Raw genomic sequence first — 22,904 nt, 5'->3', positions numbered from 1 at the left:
TGCTCATTCTAGATTTGCCATATCAGTGTAAAGTTTTTTTTTTTTTCCCAAAAAAATTGACTAAAAAAATTATTGATCAGAGTTTTCATTGTTAAAAATTAAATGACATCTCATACTGAGACGAAATGGCTAAACATTGATAGTTAAGGGTTGGAGATAAATAAAAATTGACAATGCCACAACTCACAACTTTAACCTGTACCAAAGGAACATGAGCGGTATTCATTCCTTCTATATATATTTATGTAGTATCAAAACCAAAACTTTGACTTGGATCTAAGAAATATAAGCTGCTAAAAAACAACTAATATTGAAGGCAATTTTGACACAAACAACCAAAACCCCTAACCCTATCCATTTCATCAAGGACAGTTTGTAGCGGCATCCATTAGTTATATCATACAGATGAAGTATTATCAACCTTCACCAAAGGAACCATCTTTTGGTAGTTGAATTCCTGACTGGCTCGTCTGTTTTCCGATTCTCCATTCCCTGCTTTAAGGACTCCAATCTTTTCCTGCAAAAAAGTTGCCTTATGTAAATGACTAAAGGCAACAGAATGTGAAAGAAGAATAAGGTCTGTATGTGTAAATGACTAAAGGCAACAGAATGTGAAGAAGAATAAGGTCTGTATGTTAATTAAACAAATAGCTTGCAGTTAAAAACATGAAGTCATCATCAGTTTTGTAATTTCTCCTTGTATTTTTAAGGCAAAAGGAAAGAATGTATCTAACCCAACCATTTTCAGAATTATACTACATATCAAACTGGGGACAAAGTATTTCATCACTTACAAAAACCAGAGGAATCTTCTAATAGTTCCCAAACTAATCAATGCAATTTTATCCCAGAGGAATCTTCTAATAGTTCCCAAACTAATGAATGCAATTTTATCTCTTAATTAAACCAAAAAACGATTTCAATCATCCAGGAACAAGAGATTTGACAGCCAACATGGTTGCTCCATGAAAATTTTAAGACATAAAAATGTAGACATACTTGGTGTCTGTAAGGCGACCATGTAAACTCCACCTCTGGCGAAAACCATCTATGCCTTCAACTCCACTTGCAAGAATTAAGCGCCTATTGAAACAATAATGACATATAAGAAGGAATTACAAAAATGGCAAAATGCAACAAACACATGCATACACAGAGACTGTATATCCTAAACTTTTAATTTAAAGGCATACCTCTCTAAAGAAGTGACCTCTGATTCAAGCTGAGCAGTCCTTTCCTTTGCTTCATTTAAAGGCATTGATGAACCCAATTTGCACTCACTGTCTTGAAGTCGAATCCTCAATTCCCTGTCCTGGATTCATTGCAAACAGCCATGAATAAGTTGATATGAAAACTAAGGAGAGATTATCACAATAACAATTTAGAATTAGATGCTCTATCTTGGCAATTACAAAAATATATGTCGGAGAGATGTTGCAGAGAGACTGGAGAGAGGAGGAAATAAAAAAGTGATTTGATGAAATTATCTCACCCTTTTTTCAACGCACTGTTTATACAAAACGATCTCATCTTGACAAAATGGCTCAATGTCATTGATTTGCAAGCCTATAATACAGTGACATAATTTCTGTTATACATTGTCCAAAAACAGGAATTCAATGTCCAAGTGAACAAGATAGCACCTATTAACTTGTGCATGCCTTAAGTGTTTACAATGTGGGCCCCACATAGATTATGTATAACTGTTGTAACTTAAAACTATTAGTTGAATCATCCAAGCAGACATATTCTTTAAACTGTCAGGAATGCGATTCCAATTATTATTTATTTTTTTTTTTTATTCTATCAAAGAAAATTAAAAAAGAGGATAGAATAAAAAATTCAAATCGACTTGTTGTATATACAAGTTTATCCACCTTTAACATACACTGGTTATTTTATTCGTTATCCATTTTGGGTCTATCTGCAAAAATCTCTAGTTTCCCAATATTTTGTAATATTGAAAAGGAAGAATTGATGGCCTGCAGACTAATGATTTAGTATAACTATTTTCTCCATTTGTGCAAACTGAAAGAATGCAACACAGGATCTGGGTTTCCATCAAAGCAAGGATATATCCCAACAAAGATAAAGGAAAACACAACACTTACATAAAAATAAATTTCTCAATATCCCATCACACAAATCAACACCTTCAAGGACATGAGACGCTATTTCTGGTGGGATGAGAGGTGATGGTAGACCCATCATAAGATCATCACCAACCAAAATAGTTTCCTCCATGGTAGGCTGTGCATCAACTGAAAAGTCAAAGAAGGTTACAATGTTAAAGATTGAACTCCAAAGCTTTTTCAAGAATTGATAAGATTCCGATATACGCGATAAAAAGCCTAATTATTTCTGAATACTGAGTAAAAGAAAAATTAGAAGAATAAATTTTAAATGAAAAAAAAAAAGAATCTTGGGGATTCAATCTGATTATTATCACTAAGAAACTTAATAATTCTAAAAGAGACATAAGCTTCAAAGATAAGTAGTAGATGTTTTACATACCATCCATGATTCCTTTTGAGGAAAACTTCCACTTAAAAAAACCCGATCACGATGAAGTATCGTGGGTAATTGAGACCTGGAAACCAATTTAAAGAAAAAAAAACAAAAATGAGAACTTAAAAAATACATACACAAACAAAATCTGAGTACACATATTTATTTGTTATAGGATGGTTATACGAACTAGTGATCGAATGGATACACGAATCACTGGACCAGATATACTCGTTTCGGCATTTTAACAAACAAAAGGAGGGTGCTGAACGGCCCGGGTTAGATAAGAGAGGGAAGACAGCTAAATAGTAAGTAGTTTGATTGGGAAATCGAGGAAGTAACTAATTGTAGTAGACAACGTAGAAATATTGCGCATAAATTGAGTTGAACCATAAATGGGTACCCGATGATGAAACACTCTCCGCAGGAGTGTTGAGAATGCAGAAAGTAGAAAGCCGAAGTGGAATAGAGAGCGGGAGAGGGAAAGACGAATAAGAAAGGAGGGTTTTTTTCCCCTTTTTTTGGAGATATTAAAATTACTTTTCTTTTAAAAAAAAGAAAAAAAGAAAAAAAGCTAAAAAAATTGCTTTTGCTTTAATGGTTCATTTTTAAAACATTTAAGCAATATAAATATAAATATATATATATATATTTATTTATTTTCTTTTTGGTAAAGGTAATAAATTGTTATTCCTATTTTTACTTTTTTACTAGGTATGGCCACGTGCGATGCACGTGGCTTGGATTAAAATTTAAATGTTTAATAGCTTTTAAGTAATATGGAAAAGTTTGAATTAAAAAATTGTTAAATTAGTTTTTTTAATTAACATTTTTCAATTTGTTTAGAAAGATTTAACCTTAAATTATTAACAAACATAAAAAATTAATCATTTTATCCCAAGTTTTTCATAAATTTAATATCCAAATCGCATCATATAATTTTGAAGTAAGAACACTTCCAACTGATACGAACCTAGGACGACCTGCTCCTAAACTTGTATTATATTAGCCCGGATCTTAATTAAGTTCAAGTTCTAATGGAATTGACCTCAACCCCTAACCAACCTGTGGTTAGAAACTTTGGTATAATGTAGACGCCACAATAGGGGATGAAAAACCTATTGATAAGTCAAGCTAAAACAACCAATTCTCTAATGGTGTTTTAGGTGTTCTCAAAGAACAAAGACATAATTAATCTCACAAGTATTTTCTCAATCAAATCAAAGTTAGTTCTTATTGATAACTAAGCCTTTAAATAGGCTTTGAAAGAAACAAAATAAACCTTAAAAATCCTAGGTAAAACCGGCCACACACATAAAGAATCCTAGTTGGCTGCAACTATACTTCCTTTCCTAATCTAAGTTTGATTAATTAATTCCTTTATATTAAATTACAAATTAATTAATTTACAATAAAATAAAAACCTTCTTAAAGTTATTTGTCCAGAAAATAAATAAATAAAAATCCAAAAAGAAAGAAAATCAATCGCAAATTAGGTAACGAGTTGACTTTGACATTTAGGCGAAATTATTTCTTCAACCGAACTAACTTATGTCTGCCTGATGTCCGAGCTAACTTATGGCCTATCCGAGCTAACTGATGTCTGTCTGAGCTAACTTGTGTTTGGCCGAGCTAACTGATGTCTGTCCGAACTAAGTTGTGTCTGGCCGAACTAACTGATGTCTGTCCGAGCTAAGTTGTGTCTGGCCGAGCTAAGTTACATCCGATGTCCGAGGCAAGACTCGTCGGAGATCAGATCTCCGAGGCAAGGCTTCGATATCCGAAGTCCGAGATCAGATCTCCGAGACATGGGTGTCCGATATAAAATATCCGAGGATAGTGTTGATGTCTGCCTGATGTCCGAGCTAACTTATGGCCTATCCGGGCTAACTGATGTTTGTCTGAGCTAACTTGTGTTTGGCCGAGCTAACCGATGTCTGTCCGAACTAAGTTGTGTCTGGCCGAGCTAATTGATGTCTGTCCGAGCTAAGTTGTGTCTGGCTGAACTAATTGATGTCTGTCCGAGCTAAGTTGTGTCTGGCCGAGCTAAGTTACATCCGATGTCCGAGGCAAGACTCGTCCGAGATCAGATGTCCGAGGCAAGGCTCCGATATCCGAAGTCCGAGATCAGATCTCCGAGACATGGGTGTTCGATATAAAATATCCGATGTATGGGTGTCCGATGTATCATATATGTTCTAATGGAATTGACCTCAACCCCTAAAAAAACAAAACAATCATATATGTTCAAAAGCATGATTTCAAATATATAAAAAATGATCAGAAAATTTAAAATAAATAAATAAATAAAAATTACATCAATAATATAAGTAACATACATTGAGCTTACCTATTTGAAGAATTTACTAAACTTAACAATTCATGAAATACAACATTTTTGGTCAATGTATAATCTAATTCATCTATTGAAGGCATAATATTCAAAATTGTTATACATTGTCCCATCTTTGCTCTAGACAAAGCCACATATAACTGACCATGAGAAAAAACTGGTTCCGGTAAATATACACCAACATAGTCTAATGTTTGTCCTTGAGCTTTATTAATTGTCATTGCAAAACATAATCGTATTGGAAATTGTTTACGTTTAAAATGTAAGACATCTTTTACATTTTCTATTGGCATAAATGGAATTCTAGGTAAGAAAACTCTTTTTCCTCGATATTCTCCAACACTAATTTCAGCATCTATCACATTTTGATCAAATCTACGACAAATTAATCTTGTTCCATTGCATAGCCCTTCAGAAGGATTAATATTCCTTAATAGTATAACTGGACAATTTACTTTTAATCTTAATTCATGTGGAGGAAATCCATTGGGCACTAACATATTCAAGAAATCTTCATGAATATCTTGTTGACTTTTATCTAAACATTCATCATAACTATAATATGTTATTGTATCACCTACAAATCTATTTATTAAGACATTATTAATTTGATCCACATAATCATTTTTAGGTGTTAAAATAGCTCTATTTATCATAAAATCTAAGTTTTCAGCATACTTTTCAATTTCAAGAAATACATTAATTAAGTTATCCAATGCATCTTCTTTATCAACATTTGGAACAATCATTTGACATGGCAATTTAATATAATCATCATGAATATATTCTTCAACTCCATCACCAATGCGTAACAAATATTGACTAAATAAAGGATCAAATTGAGCTCGCATATTTTGACTTAATTTTATTTTATGTAATTTTGGCCATAATATGAATAAACTAAAGATGAATTTATAACTTCTTCTCTAGTACCTTTTGGAACTACAGGAAGAACTTGTCTAAAATCCCCACAAAAAACAACTACTTTACCACCAAATAACAAATCACATTCATTTATATCTTGTAACATCTTATCTAATGATTCAATTGCTTCCTTTTTTACCATCGGAGCTTCATCCCATACTATTAAACTTGCATCTTTCATAAATTTCGCTAATCCTGATTGTTTACTAACATGACATGTATTATGTTCTTCCATCACTAAAGGAATTTTAAACCTGGAATGAGCTGTTCTTCCACCAGGTAAAATGGAAGCTGCAACTCCTGAATATGCTGTAGCAAGGGCAATTAAACCTTTTGATCTAACAGCAGCAAGAATTGTTTTATATAAGAAAGTTTTTCTACTTCCACTAGGGCCATCAATGAAAAACAAACCAGGTACTTTAGAGAACACTTTATCTAATATTTGTTCGTATGCATATTTTTGTTCAATATTTAAAGACTGTGCACATGCAATATCATCATCATTTATAACAATCGATAATTGCTCACTAATTTCTCTATTATCATCATGAATATCATTGTCATCAATGTCAAATTCCAAAAGATCATAATCAGCTAAAGTTTTTCCCATTGATTCCAGGATAATGTTAATATGTCCTAAAACTTTTGATCTTTTAACTCTATCACTATAATTTAAATATTTAAAATCATCAGATAATGCTTTCTCATATTTAATCCATAAATCTCTCGGATTACTTGGACTACAATATACTAATAAAGTAGCAAACAACCTTCGTAAACTATAAGGCATTTGGTACAAAGACGCTTCCTCCAAGCATAACTCAAAACCATTATCAGATTCTAATAGACCATGCAACAAAGCTGCATCACGATATGATAAGCATTGAACACCATTTACACATTTAAGATCATCAAAAGATGTGGCTCCCCTAACATGATTTAATAATAATCTTAGATAATACCTCTCATGATCAAATGGATTCACATTTACAATTCTACCAACAACATCACACCGTTTGCGTATATTCCAAGTTTTAAATTGGGAGGACCAAACATAATGTGCAGGAAACTCCCTATATAATAATTGTCTACTGTTTACCTTTACACGATTCATAACAAAATATTCAGTAAGCATAGTTTTTGCAAAGAAATCATTATTCACAACAGATTGTAAATTAACAGAATTCTTGAAACTCATCATTTGCTTATTTTCCAAATGAATTTGTAATGTCATTACATGTGGATGCATTTCATTTAAAGAAAAGCCATAAATTCTCCACATCGCTTCAGGCGGTGATATCCATCTAGCAGACTGAAAACTATGTATTTCATCAATATCTTCATCATTTTTAAATGACTTTATATTCATTGCAACTTTATCATGTCCTTTGTATATATATTTATATAAATATTTAACAGTCTTTATTGTAGAACATATTTCAACATTTATGTGGCAGTCAAACTTTGCAAGCAGATAAGGATTGTAAGGAACCACCCATCGATTATCTAGAACAGATCTTCTAACCTTAACTTTACAACCATCATCACGTCTTCTATACAATGGAAAAGAATTTTTCCCTAAAACAGTTTTTGATGTAAATGACATAGGGAATTTATTTTTACAAGTACCATCTTTTTTCATACATATGTTTTTAGGATTAAATTTTCCACAAGGTCCATGCATCATGTGTTTTTTTACAGCAGAAAATAAATGTAAATTACCATTCTTATTTGGTATTTCAGCACATACAATCTTATCAAATATATCGGGACATAGTAACTTTGAATTAGATTTTAAAATGATTAATATATGAGCATGTGGTAAACCTCTTTTTTGAAATTCAATTACATGTACATGTGCAGCTACTGGACCAAAAATTTCATCTTTAAAAAGATCTTTCTTCAACTCTTCTAATTTAGCTCTAAACACACGTGAAACTAAATTTGGTCTATTTTGTGCTTCCTCATTTTTTATCAATTCTTGTTTAATTTCTATCCAATTTGGATTGCATGTCATAGTAAGGAAAATATCTGGCTTTCCAAATATTTGAACTAAAGTCATTGCATCCATGTACCTTCTACGCATATCTCTAGGACCACCAATAAAAGTAGAAGGCAATATAATTCTTCGACCAACTTTTATGCCCCTAGTTTCTCCAACATCAACACTATCCATAATTCCTTGATACAATTCAGCACGAATTTCAGTTTGATTTTTTCTAAAATAATCAAGCCTAGAAGTTTCTAATTTTACATACATATCTCCAACAAATTGTTGCAAAAGACGTCCTATATGCAAAATCATCGAATCATTTAGTGATCTAATTTGCAACTTATAAGAATAATACTCACGACATGAAACGCTATTTCTTTTCTTCTTCATTCCCATCACTGTAGAAAAATTGCAAAGAAGATAAGTTAGCAGGACTATTGAAAATATATATACATACATAAATTCTGTTGTTTAAAAAAAAAAAAAAATACACCTTCTGTTTCCTTATCAAGCATGTCTACAACAGAATCCATTTCAGTCACATTGGTCAAAAATTGACCTTCACAATATGATTGTCTATTTTTTTTGTTAATTTTTTTTATTCCTTGATGCCAACCAGCATCTCCAAAAGGAAATATCAAAGGATATTGTAATGCATCATAACAACCAAAATAGTATTCTATTTTATGACTATATCCAGCTTGATTATACACAACAATTTCACGATTTCTATTTTCAGAATTCATATCTTCTATCCATATGGCAGCTACTTGAGATGCAGTGGGAAGATTATACACTCTCTGATCTAATCCTACATCAGATTTGATATGAATAGAATAATTTTGTAAATTTTCAATATCTTTCAAGCTTCGAAAAAACTTTACATAAGGATTCACAGAAAGAATATTGGTTATTTTTTGTAGCAACATTAAATTCATTGAATTAGAACAACGAAGACGATTTTCTAACTCATGTTCAGTGTCGTAAAAATATAATTGTAGATATGATGGTTGCTTATCCATAGGTAACAATTCATTTATGTAATGATAGACCTGTCCTTGTACACGAAAAGTGTAAATACCTTTATTTCTCATACAAAGTTGTTTATCATATTTGACACCAAAAGAAGTGAAAGCAAATGTATTATTGTAGGTTCTAACATATTTTCTAAATTCTTTTGCTTCTTTAGCATCTAAAGTAAATAATTCATACAACTCAATAGGCATTTTATTATGAACCAATAAAACTTATCCATTTGAACAACAAAATCCCTTGGGTTCATATTGTAATATTTTAGCATTGCAATGATTACAAAATGTAGGATTTGATAGAACATGCACACTACTAACTATTTCTTTCAAAATGTTTTTTCGTTGCTTTCTTTTCTTACAAACACTTGTTCCTTTATTAGATATTAATGACTCATTTTCAATTTGATTTTTCAAATGTGCATTAACTATGCCACTCTTAGTTACATATCCAATGGGTAAATTTTCTGCATCATTAATACCAACCTGATTTGATGAAGATCCTAAATATATAATTTTTAACACTTCATTATGTGCATTTCCTTCTTTGGTTTGTTGCTTATTAATTAGTTTTTTTTCCCTTTCGATTTTTTTGCATATCTTTCTCTTCTTTTTCTTAATTGTTCTTCCTTCTTATTAACTATTACTAAATTATCATTATCTTTTATATGCATACCATTTGTCTTGCTCTTTTTAGAATAGGTGTTTTCTATTCCTAAATTATCTTCTTTTCTTCTTCCTTCATCAACACCTATCATTGCTTCAGATGTATTTCCAATGTTATTACTGTGACATTCAACAAATGAAGTTTTCAAAAATAAACAGTCTCGTCTAACATTTATGTTTAGTAATTCATTACGTAATAGCCTTTTCTCTCTTCGTTTTTTATTTTTTTCTTCTCTTTTAGCATTTGACATACTATCATATTTTTGTTGATTTTGTTTTTGTTTTTCCATACTCTCACCTATCAATGATAAATTAGAACTGAAAATATATACAAGCTTACCAAACTCTCTAATAAACAAAAGTGAGGCCAAATTTAAGCTATAGCAACAACGAACACCTAAAAAACAAAATGTTTACAGAGACATTAGCAAAGAAAAAAAAAACTTCTATTTTTTATTTAAAGAAAACCACACTTGCTAATTTTTTATTTAAAAAAAAAACACCTAAAAAGTAAGGCCAAATGTATAAATACCTGAATAACACAATCCTCAGGTTCTTTGTCGTCACTGATAAAGAGAGTAGGGGGAGAGAAAAGCTGAAAAAAAAAATAGAAAAGAAAAAAAGCCAATGGCATTTAAATACTGAAAACCAAGGAAATAGGCTTTAAAATATTATAAATCAAAATCTTTACTTACATGGTAAGTCAAAGTCCTTTATGAAGTACAATAATGAAGTCCAGAATTTTGTATAAAGTACACCAACTCTATCCTTACCATACTGTAAGTCATCATAACCATAATGCATGCCATACCACAACCCCTGACACCTGTATGACAAAATAAAAAAAGAAGCATAAAATGTGGATCTCACCAGTATGACAACTGTTGAAGATCAAATATGTGATGGAACATTCAAGGATTTTAATTAACGTAATAGATAAAAGATAAAAGGCTAATGCAAAGCAATAGTTGGAGTAAGTCCAATCCATTATTTATTAACAAAAAAGTCCAGTCCATTTAACAGAAATTTATTTAATATTTAAAGTGAAAATTTACTACATCTCACATATGATAAAATATTCAACAAAAATATTTATTTTTTTTAATTTACTTTGAAAATCATATATATATATATATATATATTGTATGCACATATTTATATACACATCAAAACATAAATTATTTTTTCATTTTACATTTATTTTTTTATACATATTGGATCAAATCAGTATCATAGTATATATATATATATATATATTAATTTTTATGTGAATGAATCAAATTCCATATATGCAAGCACATATTAGAATTTTTTTTTTTTTGGGTAACAGACATTTTCTTTGGAGAAAAAAAAAGAAAAAAGAAAAAAGAGAAAAGTAGACTAAAGAAATAGGATATTTTATTTCCACACAACAACACATGGAAAACCTTGATCACCCTATTTGGGGTTTCATTGTCTCTACATTCATAAATAAGATAAATCATAACCCAAAATTCTTTAACAATTTCACCAAGCTTATCAAATATGATCAATAGATTCCAAGTTAATGACTACATTGAAACAATACTGAATTCCAGAACCAACTAAAAGGTTTACACGGCTTCCAATAACAAACAAATAAAATACAAATCCTAATCTTATTTTCTCTAAAATTGAAACAGATAAATAAACTTGGTCCAAATTGAAAGGCAGAAAAAAAACCCAATCTATACATGAACATATAGGAAGAGAATATAGATTTTGGTGGAAAATGGAAAGCCCATTAGAGAGAGAGAGACCACAGAGGATTGTTGAGAAGGAAGGAAGAATAAATAAGGAAAGAAAGAAAAAATAAAATATAATATACACTCACCAGATGACCCAAGCGACCTTGAAGCACATCCCAGAGTTATTTTTCTTTTCTTCACTTCTGTTTTTTTTTTTTTTTTTTTTTGGGTGAATTTGAGCTTCAATGGAAGGAGGAATGAAGAATGCACAGGAGAGGAAAGATTCAACTTCCCATACAAAATCAATCGCAAATTAGGTAACGAGTTGACTTTGATATTTAGGCGGAATTATTTCTTCAATCGAGCTAACTTATGTGTGCCTGATGTCTGAGCTAACTTATGGCCTATCCGAGCTAACTGATGTCTGTCTGAGATAACTTGTGTTTGGCCGAGCTAACTGATGTCTGTCCGAACTAAGTTGTATCTGGCCGAGCTAACTTGTGTCTGTCCAAGCTAAGTTGTGTCTGGCCGAGCTAACGGATGTTTGTCCGAGCTAAGTTGTGTCTGGCCGAGCTAACTGATGTCTGTCCGAGATAAGTTGTGTCTGGCCGAGCTAACTGATGTCTGCCCGAGCTAAGTTGTGTCTGGCCGAACTAACTGGTGTTTGTCCGAGCTAAGTTGTGTCTATCCGAGCTAAGTTGTATTTGGCCGAGCTAACTGATGTCTGTCCGAGCTAAGTTGTGTCTGATCGAGCTAAGTTGTGTCTGTCCGAGCTAAGTTGTGTCTGGCCGAGCTAAGTTGTGTCTGGCCGAGCTAACTGATGTCTGTCCGAGCTAAGTTGTGTCTGTCCGAGCTAAGTTGTGTCTGGCCGAGCTAAGTTGTGTCTGGCCGAGCTAACTGATGTCTGTCCGAGCTAAGTTGTGTCTGGCCGACCTAACTGATGTCTGTCCGAGCTAAGTTGTGTCTGGCCGACCTAACTGATGTCTGTCCGAGCTAAGTTGTGTCTGGCCGAACTAACTAGTGTCTGTCCGAGCTAAGTTGTGTCTGGCCGAGCTAACTGATGTCTGTCCGAGCTAAGTTGTGTCTGGCCGAGCGAACTGATGTCTGTCCGAGCTAAGTTGTGTTTGGCCGAGCTAACTAATGTCTGGCCGAGCTAAGTTGTGTCTGGCTGAACTAACTGATGTCTGTCCAGCTAAGTTATGTCTGGCCGAGCTAAGTTGCATCCGATGTCCGAGGCAAGACTCGTCCGAGATCAGATGTCCGAGGCAAGGCTTCGATATCCGAAATCCAAGATCAGATGTCCGAGACATGGGTGTCCGATATAAAATATCCGATGTATGGGTGTTCGATGTATCAGCCTCCACCACTTGAATACTTAAAATAGGTCTTTTATCTTCAGGTATGGACACGCCCCTTTGAGAATGAATTACTTTCTAGATAAAGGAAGCAAGGTTGTCCTTAAACCTTTTAGCTTGAGCCCTAATGATCGGTCCAGTCTTCATCTGTATCGGATCAGTACCCCAACGAGTTGTCGATGGTGCGAGCTCGGGCGGGTTTGCATCACCAACTCTTAGATGAACAGAAAATCTAGAAAAGCAGAAAATCTGAAAAAGCAAAAACCACTATTGTTCGTAATTAGATTCTAGCTTCATCCTTTCAATTTTATTTGTTTTTTATTCACCAATCAATATTGAGATGTTTTAGATATTTAGTGAGAATAAATTAATTTTAAAACTAATGAAAACATAAACAATTTATTTTGATTCTGGTCCATTATCATGAAATTTAATTTATTCATGGATTTATATATTAACTAAAAGAAACACAAAAAATAAAAAATGATCATAGGAAATATAAGTACAATCATAAAAACTCATAATTACTATTTTACTTTCGTTAAACAAAAAGTTGTCATAAAATACTTGTGTCATAGATGAATCTATCTTAGCATCATTGCTATCTTCCTAAGATAAATTGCAAGATTTAATAGAAATGTATTAGGTTATACCTAAATCAATTTTTATTACATCTTGCAATGTACAAAATAATAATATTAGTGTAACTATCATAGTATAGTCTAAATATGCTATAAATTCACAAAAGACTGATAATAATCTACTTATGAACTGATAGTAATCTATCATGTCCACATTAACAAAAAGATGGTTCCCATGATAACAAATTAAGCATTGTCTTTAAGCTCGGCAAACTGCTTCCTACTCCCTTCACCAAATTGTAAATGAGAACTTTCAAGATTCAGCGCTATTGGATCTGCCTCACCTGCACTTTTGGAAATCATCAGTTTTAGTTTCTTTGTTGCATTGTTTCTTGCAATAGGCTTTGAAACCAAATCAGCTAGGACTTTATCTTCATTGCTCATTTGCTCTATCTTAGCATTGTCAACACCTCCAGATATATCTGATTTTGAAAGTTGTAATATATATGCATTAGAACATTAAATAAAAGCTCATGTAATTTCACTTAGGATATAATGTATCAAACATGTTCATACCTCTCAATTCAGTTATGCCTAATGATTTTCCACTTTGCTCTTCAACAATTTCTAAAACTTGACTAACTTCAGCATCATTTGAAGTATCTGTTTGTGTTAATGTGTTGATTTCTTTTGAAATAGTATCACAAATAGAAAGGATTGTGTATTTCCATCTTGTAATATCACGATATTCATGTTTAGATGCTTTAACTTGAATTAGAAGCTTATGACTACTGGATAATGTGGCAATTTTTTCAATATCTTTAACATAATCCTAAAAAAAAGAAAGATTCACAGTTAGTACTCGCATAAGCATTTACATCATTTATATATGTTTTTTCAAAGAACAAGTTAAAACTAACCAGTCATTTCCAAAAACACATATGAAAAGAATTATATTACCCCATCAGATTTATTCATCAACTCATATGTAGTGCAACCAAGAAATTTTTCAACTTGATTTCTGAACAATGTAGCATTCAATGATGAAGACTCATCTATCAAATCAACAATGACTCGGCACCTGAATAAAAGAAGAATTACCAGTTAGAGGTTATAATTAATCATAAAATAAATAATATGAAATGTCTTATACAATAACTGAATAAAGTATTTCACATTATACAAAATTGAAGTGGCACTGGGTGGAGAGAGCAGAGGCAAAGATTGAGGCATTAACCTAATGGATTACAACAAAAGGTGATGAAGTAATAATGTAGATGAAGTAATAATCTATATGACAAAGATAAGCTAAGTATTTAGAGAACAAAAATTTATGGAGTTCTATATTTTGCTTACTAAACTATAAATAAAAATTCCTAATGAACATGCTTAACATAAAAGATGGCTCATTTTGTTATTTTTCTTTGTTTTGTGTTGCAATCCTTAAACACGATCTCTGTTTAAGTTTGATTTTTGAGTTTCAAATAATGATGATTAATTTCAATTATTAATTTTTGTGGATCTCAATTATTATGGCAACTAAATATCCGAAAATACTCAAAAGACAGTGGAGTTTTTCTTGCAACAAATCTCGTTATTTTGGCTAGCAAGCACAATCCTCAATCATAATGTAGCCTGTTTTTGCTTTTAAATGCAGCATATTGACAAATGAGCAAAAGTTGTAGAATGGGGTGATTGCTATGGGGCTCAACAAATGTACAAATCGATCAGTGCAAGGTATAATCATATCTTTTTTCTGTTTTATTCTTGTCCTATTCATTTAGATCAAAGCTTTATCTTATGTTTCACACCTGAGATGAAAAATATAATATCATTGATTATAAATTTTTCATGCATAATTAATTAGTGTGTTTTTAATGGGGAAAAAAACCCAGTAGTTGTAAGTTACAATCATATAATGATGATTGCATAATTGGACGATAATAACAATAATAATAATAATAACAACAACAAATATTTGTATGCATACCTTGGCATAGCTTTAACTTGATCATGTCTGCAATACAAGCAGTTAAACCTCTGTTCAAATTCATATCCAGTTGCTTTTGTGCATTTTTCACAGCTTAAGTACCAAAAAGGTTGAATCAAATTTGTCACTTTGATGTGACCATTGATCCAAAAACTTCTCCTCTGTTTACATAATGAAAAGTACAAACATATCTTAATATTATAGTTGTTAATAATTATAAACAAAATAATAGTCAAGAAATTTACCGTATTAAGTTGATTATCTATCATCTTAATGGTAATGATGTCCTCAGCAGAAGGAAGTGTAGACAGTGACTTTGTCTCAAGACCAATCCTTCCACATATTATGTCCATGGCTTTTTCAGCATTAGCATTATACCTGTAATTGCTCAAATTAATTATTGCTATTTTTATTTTTTATACAAGAAAAATTGTTCTAAATTTAAACTCCAATATTAGTTTACCAAATTGATAAAGCAGCTGCTTGTGGTATCTCCGGTTCAATAACAAATGAACTGGAGGATTTGGTTGAAAGCGAGATACCTGTATGATGATATAAATAATACATATATGCATGTAAAAAATTGAATTAATAAAAACTAATTTAGAAAATTGCTGACTATTTTAATTACATAAAAATTGTTCAAAAATAAAATCAATTGTAGTGTAGTCATTAAGGAAACATACCATTATATGAGCTAACTTTAAGTCGACATCCAATAATGATTGGTTTTCTATTCATAATATTCAAAATTTGAGTACATTCATTGTTCACAAATTGGTTCCACATGGTAAGCATCACAGTATCCATACTGTCCATAAAATTAAAATCAAAATTTAGAAAAATGTTTATTAACTTATTTAATAATTAATAATTATTTTTATTTTTTTGGAGTACTTACTTATCATTCATCAAAGTCATCTCTTGGACAATCTCTAAGCCATTATTCGTGATTATCTCCTTTTTTGGCTTGATTTCAATCGCTATTCCAATCACATCTGATGATAAACAAATTCAAAAGTTAATTAAAATGTTATAGATCATTAGAAATTTGTCCACATGATGAATTAAATATAAATGAAAAGTTATAAAAATATAGCTGAACAAATTGACTATATAGACAAACATACCGATGTGGGATAGAGAATCAATATAAGTGTGTAGTCGTGAGAACGGAACAAAGCTGTAAACAGCAGGCACAATTATCTCTGAATCTCCAGTTACTTCTTCCACAATGGTTCGACCATTTATAGTCCATTGCAAATTATTTTGAACAATCTGATATTGTGCACCAATTTCTTTAACCCAAGCATTAGAAATATAATAATTTTTCCCAATTATGAGTGTGTCTCGGAAGATGTGGATGTCTCCACCATATATTGTGGCCTGGATCTTATACCCTGTATAAGAAAAACAAGAGACTTAAAATTGAGTTATATATGAAACAAATTATACAAAATAAATATATTATCAAAATAAACTTACTTCTTCATCAGCTATGATTAACCTTTGATATTTGTTTGGACTTGATTTAGAAACTCGTGGCATTGCTTTCCAAATAACCACCACTTTTACTGTCCAACCTTTTTGTTGAGCTTGAATATCCTTGGTTAGCTTTACTTCTCTAACCATTTTGCTATATTATATTTTAGAAAAACATAAAATGAAATCACTATGAATCAAATAAACCAAATTATAGATGACATAGTCATTGACTATGAGGAACACGGATGCTCTGGCAGTTGTTAGAGCTCTCAAAAAATGGATGTTTGAGATAATCTACGCAGACAAGCTAGTCCTTTTGTTAGCATAAATACATGTTGGTTTTTCATATATCAATATGTGATATTGGGCGAAGAACTGAAATATAAATCATATGCATGTGCACATAAAAGCAATGAAAAATGCAAAGATCCATGCACAATGAAATTCATGAACTCACAAAAGAATTGAAATGCACGAGGAAATTAAGTAATAAGACAAAGGAATGGAAAAAATTAAAGTTACCAATTTTGTAGTGAATAACACAATCCTCAGGTTCTTTATCGTCACTGATAAAGAGAGTAGGGGGAGAGAAAAGCTGAAAATAAAAAAAAAAAAAATAGAAAAGAAAAAAAGCCAATGGCATTTAAATACTGAAAACCAAGGAAATAGGCTTTAAAATATTATAAATCAAAATCTTTACTTATATGATAAGGCAAAGTCTTTTCTGAAGTATAATAATGAAGTCCAGAATTTTGTATAAAGTACACCAACTCTATCCTTACCATACTGTAAGTCATCATAACCATAATGCATGCCATACCACAACCCCTGACACCTGTATGGCAAAATATAAAAAGAAGCATAAAATGTGGATCTCACCAGTATGGCAACTGTTGAACAGTAAAAAAACAAGGAAAAGAAAAGCCAAAACGCACGAAAAGTAGTTGTTTTGGAACCATTTTGAACAGTAAAACATGACCAAAACTTGGGAGCTCTTCTCGCTTATAGTATAGACTAAAGGATATCGGCATTTCTGCCAAATTATGGGTTGAATCTTGATTACCTTGACCAACTCGATTCTCCCGGTGTACCGTCTTTAATGGGGTAATTGTTTTTCTAAAAAATTAGAATTACGGGGTGAGCCTAGAGCAGAGGTTTATAAATTGAATGGGGACGGACTGGGAATGGAGAATAAAAGATCCGGTTCGAAATATATATTTATTTATTATTTTTAATAAATTCATTGTATATAAATAAAAATATTTATTATTCTTTTTCTAGGTAGTTATGACTAAATAATTTCATAACTAACGATAAAAATATTCAATAAAATTATAAAAATATTTATATTTAATAAAATTATAAATATTTAATCACTTTCAAAATATTTTTACTATCGCCGATATCACTTTGATATATTTTATTACATTTTAATTATTTTATTTATAAAAAAAATTTATATAAATTTTTAAAAAAAATTATATCAATTATAAAAATAAAAACAAAGAAGAAAAACCATCCTATCCTGTCCTCTATAAGGAAATCTCCGTTCCCGTCCCGTTCTGCCCTTAAGAAAATGGAAAAAATTGCAGGGACGGGAAGAAAAATTCCCCATAGAAATGGAGATGGAATTTTAAAAACTGTCCTGTCCGTCCAGTTGACATTCCTAAATAAAAACTACATCTTTCTCTTTTTATTTATTTATTTATTTTAAATGCTCCTGAATTTGAGTGAGTAGCTTGGCGTTAAAAGTCTGTAGCCCGGGTCTTACCAGACAATTCTTGTAAAAGTAACTAAAAAACATAGTTTTAAGTTTTGAACACCATAAATAAAGAAAACATTGCAATTTTTTTTTTGGTGAAAGATGTAGAACAAGTAACATGTTCAAATATATAAATTGTAAAACATTCACTAAATTAAAATATAAGTATATGCACATTACGCAACCCATTTGGACAAGGAATTGTTTTTCAACTCTCCTTATGGCATTCCATGGAAATAACTCAGTTAATAGTTATTATTGATGATAATATTCAATAATGGCAAATCTGTCAGGACCCGTCCAGAATTCCTTCCCCGGAACCCTAGACAAGCCCTGATCCCAAGGAAATACCACCGAACCTTCCAACGGAAAATCCGACAGCACCTCCCCTAAGGGTAGGACTAACCAAAAATTACCTGCACTGAAAATACACTTCTATAAACATCTCCTTATTCCTCCCACAATGCTACAAATTGATTCCACAAATTTCAGCACTTCAAATAATAACAGCAGCAACCCAGTGCATAAATAATAACTATACGTCCAATACAGTATACAGAGCATTACACAGATAATGTGGAATTTATACAATGACAGATAAGAAGTAATACAGGATGGAGAGGAAAAAGGGAAGAAATACTTCTTGGACTTTCGGCAACGAACTGAGACGTTGGGCTCGCCCCAGGCAATCAATGTCTCCAACCTGGACCTAGGGGAACGGAATTTAAGAGTGTGAGATGCTAATCATCTCAGTGAGTGATCCTATCTATTGTACACATTTAATATTAATAATATAAAAATAAAAGAATTTAATTAAGCAATACCGAACAATTAAATAAATAAATAAATAAACAATTGAGGTAACAATTTCTCTCAAAGCCCTCACTATTCACTCCGTTGGAAATGTTCCCCTTTTAAAACATTTTCACAAAATCCGATATTCGTACTTCCCGAAAACCAAGGGACCAAATAATTTAATAAACAACAAATAAATAAATAAATACCCCAAATATAAATAAACTGCAATAAATTATAATAAATAATTTTGTACTCTTTGGGTTTGAAATTTCTATCCGAAAAATTTGTACTTGACGCACCACACCATATACCAGTGATGCCCTTCGATACCCAGCGTCCTGAGCACCGACTGGCGGGGAGATTAAAGAGAGAAACTTGCAAACGGCACTTCGGCGTCCCGACAGTACCGCTGCTGAAACCGTCATCCCGGCCAAGGGAGGGGCGGCTGTGGCCAATATCAAACTTGCCTGCCCACGGTCCAATGGCAACCACGGGAGACATAATACTTGCGCGCTAAACCACATAATACTTGCGCGCTACCACGTGTCCATACACCAGAACACCAATACTATATGAGTGCATCTAAAACAATTATTATTAACCAACCGTACCATTTTCCAAAATTACCGTGGGAAATATATCAAAATTTCACACTTACCATCCCATATATTTTTATTTAACAAACCGGTACGAAAACATCGATAACAAATAAACCATAATTTTCTCGTAATACAAGGTTCAACAGATAAAACACCGTGAGCATAATTATAAAATTAAACCACCAATTTAACAAATATTTTCATAAAATATTTAAACCAATTATGCCCAAAATAATACTTAAAACCACGTACGACTATTACCGAAATATACTTTGCTCATGCATAATAAATAAATTAAATCATAATAAAACCATAACTAAATTGTACCACATGAGCATAATTTAAATACCAATTAAACATAATTAATTGCCCAAAAATGATATAAAATCCAGACACAATTAATTACTGAAGATACTTGCTCATGTGTAATAAATACCATTTAATCACAATAAAATAATAATCGGAAATTTCTTAATGACCCCCAAATTTCCGTTTAGCACCAATGGGTAAATATATATAAAATAATATTTTTTCCGATTATATTTAAAATACGCCACATGAGCACAAATTACAGATATCGATTCAACACCATATAAATATAATTAATTGCCCAAAATAGTTTTCAAGGTGGGTCACTCATCTGGAGCACGCAATTAAACCATGATCCACCATGGGATCAATTCCATGACTCACCCGTGCTCCTAGAACAAAATTCACACACAGTCAAATAAATTAATATTTTAATCGGGTAAATAATACCCGGTACCCGGGGGGTCAAACACAAACGTTATCCAAAATAGTCGAATAATATACCGAATCGAAGCTTGAGCGACGAGGATTACAAATCCGGTCTCCATCGACCCCAATTCCGCTGGAGGTGGCCGGAAAGCTTCGGCCAGTTTTCAATTCCTCGTATCTCGCAAACCGCTTCGAATTTTTGAGATTGGAGGCCATTTTTGAACTCAGAGGACCCAAAATAGGAGGAGAGGAGGTTTAATTTGGACTGGACTGGCCGGAAAACACAAGAAAAGAGGAGAGAGAAAATTTTTCGGCCGACGGCTTCTCCGGCCCGATCGGGGCGCGTCCGGCGGCCGGTGACCGTGAAAATTGGCAGCCGAGCTCGTCTCCTCCCTCCGCTCATCACCGGCCGGCGCGTGTAGCTTATGGGTGGCCGGAAAATGTGCAGCAGGGTGAAAGAGAGAGACGGGCGATGGGAAGGAAGAAAGAAAGAAAGAAAGAAAGAAGAAGAAGGAGAAGGATCGGCCCTGTGGCCTTTTTTTCCACGTGGGGGAAAAGAAAAGAAAAAGAAAAATAAAAATAAAATAAAATAAAAAATAAAAATAATTAAATAATTAAATAATTAAATAATAATATTATTATTTAAAATAAGAATAAAATAACATGATATTACACATGGTTGACATGTACCTTCTCAACATGGTAACACATGGTCACCTTCATTAAGTCACACGTGGCACATCGTTACACGTTCAAAAATAATATTAAAATAGTACGGTGTTTGAAAAACTTTACAGGTCCATAACTTTCAAACCATATGTCCAAATCGGACGTGCCGCTAGTCTACGGACTCGTATCGACGAACACTTTACAACCATGCATGAGTCAACGTTCAACTTTGCATGAATAAAAAGTCAACCCCAGCACCCCTTGGACAGTTGGACCTCAACTTGTTTTGCTCATAACTTTCAAACCGTAGCTCCGTTTTCAACGTGCTACTAGTCTACGAACTCGTGCCAACGTGTACTTCGTAACGGTACCTCAGTCAACCTAGAATTCCAACCGGATCAAAAAGTCAACTTTTGACCCTTTCGGTCAACGTGCAAAAATTCCGACATGGTTCGGGACGGGGTGTTACAAAATCATTATTAGCAACCGATATAATTGAATATGAATCCCCAAAACAAATATAAAGATGAAGAGTTTTATCATTACCAGCAACCATGAGTGGCCAGCTTAACTCTGATCCGAGGATACATGCTGTAAACCATATTCCCTTTCCCTGTCTGCACTTTTTTATGGTTGGGTTTGCTAAGCAGTACCATCCCATAACTCAGCAAACGTGGGATGCCAAAAATATGAGGTGTGGTGTGCTGCAGACCACGTTATGGTTGCTACTTCACATCCTCAGCCATGTTCAGAAGTAAAATGAGCACCAAAGAAGTGGATGAGTAGATGATGAATGTGCAGAACAACAACTTCTCTTATAATCAAGTGTGTGTGAATTGTGATATTCAACCTCCTATATTCAGGAGATGTTCAGGCGTATGTGTGTGTGAAATTCACAGCAGCTAAATCAATTATAAATTAACTATATATCCCTATACATAATCATGCGATTTATAATTATTTTAACAACTAGAATTAACAAATAATAGTAAGACCACCCACAATTCATTGTCCAAAATTTAACCAATAAAATTAAAAATTAAATATAAAAAATCAAAAGCTGACACTAAAATAGAGAAAAAAGAGAAGAATTCATAGAGTTCTTCTCATTGTATCTTGTCCATGATTCTTCAGAAAACATACTTTCTGAATAGGTAAACGAACAATTAACCGGCTCAAATTTATGTGCTGGGAGAAGCACTGAAAATGGTCCCTACCATGTCAGATTGCTGCTTAATTTCTTCTTCTTCATCAGCCATACATTGAATATGCACGGTCCGATACCGTCTGAGGTTCAGAAATAAATAGAGCAAGTTTGTTTCCTAGTTGTGTCATAAATATGAACTTTTACCTATCACCATCGCAACAATCTATTGGCAGCTTTGCTTTCCAAATTTTTTCATGACAAAAGTCAAACCACATGATAAATATTTTGGAACCAGTAAAACGCCTTTCTGGCATCCAGTAGAAGTCTCCAACGAAATAGATTCGGCATCCATGGCAGATAGAAGGATATGATGACCAATCATAATCATATTCATAATCATAATCATCCCCTTGTATCACTTTCCACGAATCAGTCTTGAGAGAGTAAAGCCCCTTCAATATAACATAATCTGATATTGATTTCCTCCATAATTTCTATTTCTCACTCAATTTTTTTGGCACCGTATGAAAGACCTTATAGTCATCAGTTTGGCTATCGAAACCAAATCCAGAAATACAAGAATCATAGCAAAGATGTTGAGG

The 22,904-nt window shown here is 32.6% G+C and overlaps 3 protein-coding genes across 7 annotated transcripts; all 3 read right to left on the bottom strand.

Annotated features, from left to right (window-relative positions):
- Positions 1-190: 190 nt before the first annotated feature.
- On the bottom strand, positions 191-3,059 carry LOC107410532 (uncharacterized). 5 transcript variants are annotated; one of them, XM_016017975.4, is made up of 7 exons: positions 2,912-3,059; positions 2,515-2,590; positions 2,112-2,261; positions 1,493-1,566; positions 1,194-1,312; positions 1,000-1,083; positions 191-545 (listed from the first exon to the last, which is right to left on the bottom strand). In XM_016017975.4, exons 2-7 carry the CDS (start codon positions 2,519-2,521, stop codon positions 398-400), a joined length of 582 nt encoding a protein of 193 aa, XP_015873461.2. In that variant the 5' UTR covers positions 2,522-2,590; positions 2,912-3,059; the 3' UTR covers positions 191-397. The 5 variants fall into 5 exon arrangements, with proteins under 5 accessions (XP_015873461.2, XP_024926500.2, XP_015873460.2 ...); XM_025070732.3 differs by having other exon boundaries at positions 191-517; positions 2,912-3,058; XM_016017974.4 differs by having other exon boundaries at positions 2,699-3,006.
- Positions 3,060-5,726: 2,667 nt separating this feature from the next.
- On the bottom strand, positions 5,727-8,311 carry LOC132799625 (uncharacterized). Its single transcript, XM_060811933.1, has 3 exons — positions 8,272-8,311; positions 7,861-8,176; positions 5,727-7,338 (listed from the first exon to the last, which is right to left on the bottom strand). Exons 1-3 carry the CDS (start codon positions 8,309-8,311, stop codon positions 5,727-5,729), a joined length of 1,968 nt encoding a protein of 655 aa, XP_060667916.1.
- A 5,754-nt stretch (positions 8,312-14,065) lies between these two features.
- On the bottom strand, positions 14,066-16,736 carry LOC107431114 (replication protein A 70 kDa DNA-binding subunit B-like). The gene is made up of 8 exons (XM_060811932.1): positions 16,688-16,736; positions 16,235-16,504; positions 16,006-16,102; positions 15,791-15,915; positions 15,568-15,646; positions 15,350-15,482; positions 15,105-15,265; positions 14,066-14,195 (listed from the first exon to the last, which is right to left on the bottom strand). The coding sequence occupies exons 1-8, from the start codon at positions 16,734-16,736 to the stop codon at positions 14,066-14,068; spliced, it is 1,044 nt and encodes a 347-aa protein (XP_060667915.1).
- Between the last annotated feature and the right edge of the window lie 6,168 nt (positions 16,737-22,904).

The sequence above is a fragment of the Ziziphus jujuba genome, chromosome 10 (assembly GCF_031755915.1).
Source record: "Ziziphus jujuba cultivar Dongzao chromosome 10, ASM3175591v1".
Classification (NCBI taxonomy): Eukaryota; Viridiplantae; Streptophyta; class Magnoliopsida; order Rosales; family Rhamnaceae; genus Ziziphus; species Ziziphus jujuba.
Note: the sequence above shows the minus strand (reverse complement) of the source record. Positions and strands in the feature narration are given on the sequence as shown.

Bases quoted from the DNA above. Each gene is read 5' to 3' on its own strand.
- LOC107410532 (XM_016017975.4), bottom strand. The intron at 1,567-2,111 runs GTAAGTGTTGTG...ACTGTATTATAG, and splicing joins ATTGAGAAATTTATTTTTAT to GCTTGCAAATCAATGACATT. The intron at 546-999 runs GTATGTCTACAT...TGTTGCCTTTAG, and splicing joins GGTCGCCTTACAGACACCAA to TCATTTACATAAGGCAACTT.
- LOC107431114 (XM_060811932.1), bottom strand. From the start codon at position 16,736: ATGGTTAGAGAAGTAAAGCTAACCAAGGATATTCAAGCTCAACAAAAA. The intron at 15,483-15,567 runs GTAAACTAATAT...GAGCAATTACAG, and splicing joins GCAGCTGCTTTATCAATTTG to GTATAATGCTAATGCTGAAA. The intron at 14,196-15,104 runs GTATGCATACAA...TCTTTTATTCAG, and splicing joins CAAGTTAAAGCTATGCCAAG to GTGCCGAGTCATTGTTGATT.
- LOC132799625 (XM_060811933.1), bottom strand. From the start codon at position 8,311: ATGGATTCTGTTGTAGACATGCTTGATAAGGAAACAGAAG. The intron at 8,177-8,271 runs GTGTATTTTTTT...ATTTTTCTACAG, and splicing joins GCTTGATAAGGAAACAGAAG to TGATGGGAATGAAGAAGAAA. The intron at 7,339-7,860 runs GTACATGGATGC...TCCATTGTATAG, and splicing joins CCTAGAGATATGCGTAGAAG to AAGACGTGATGATGGTTGTA.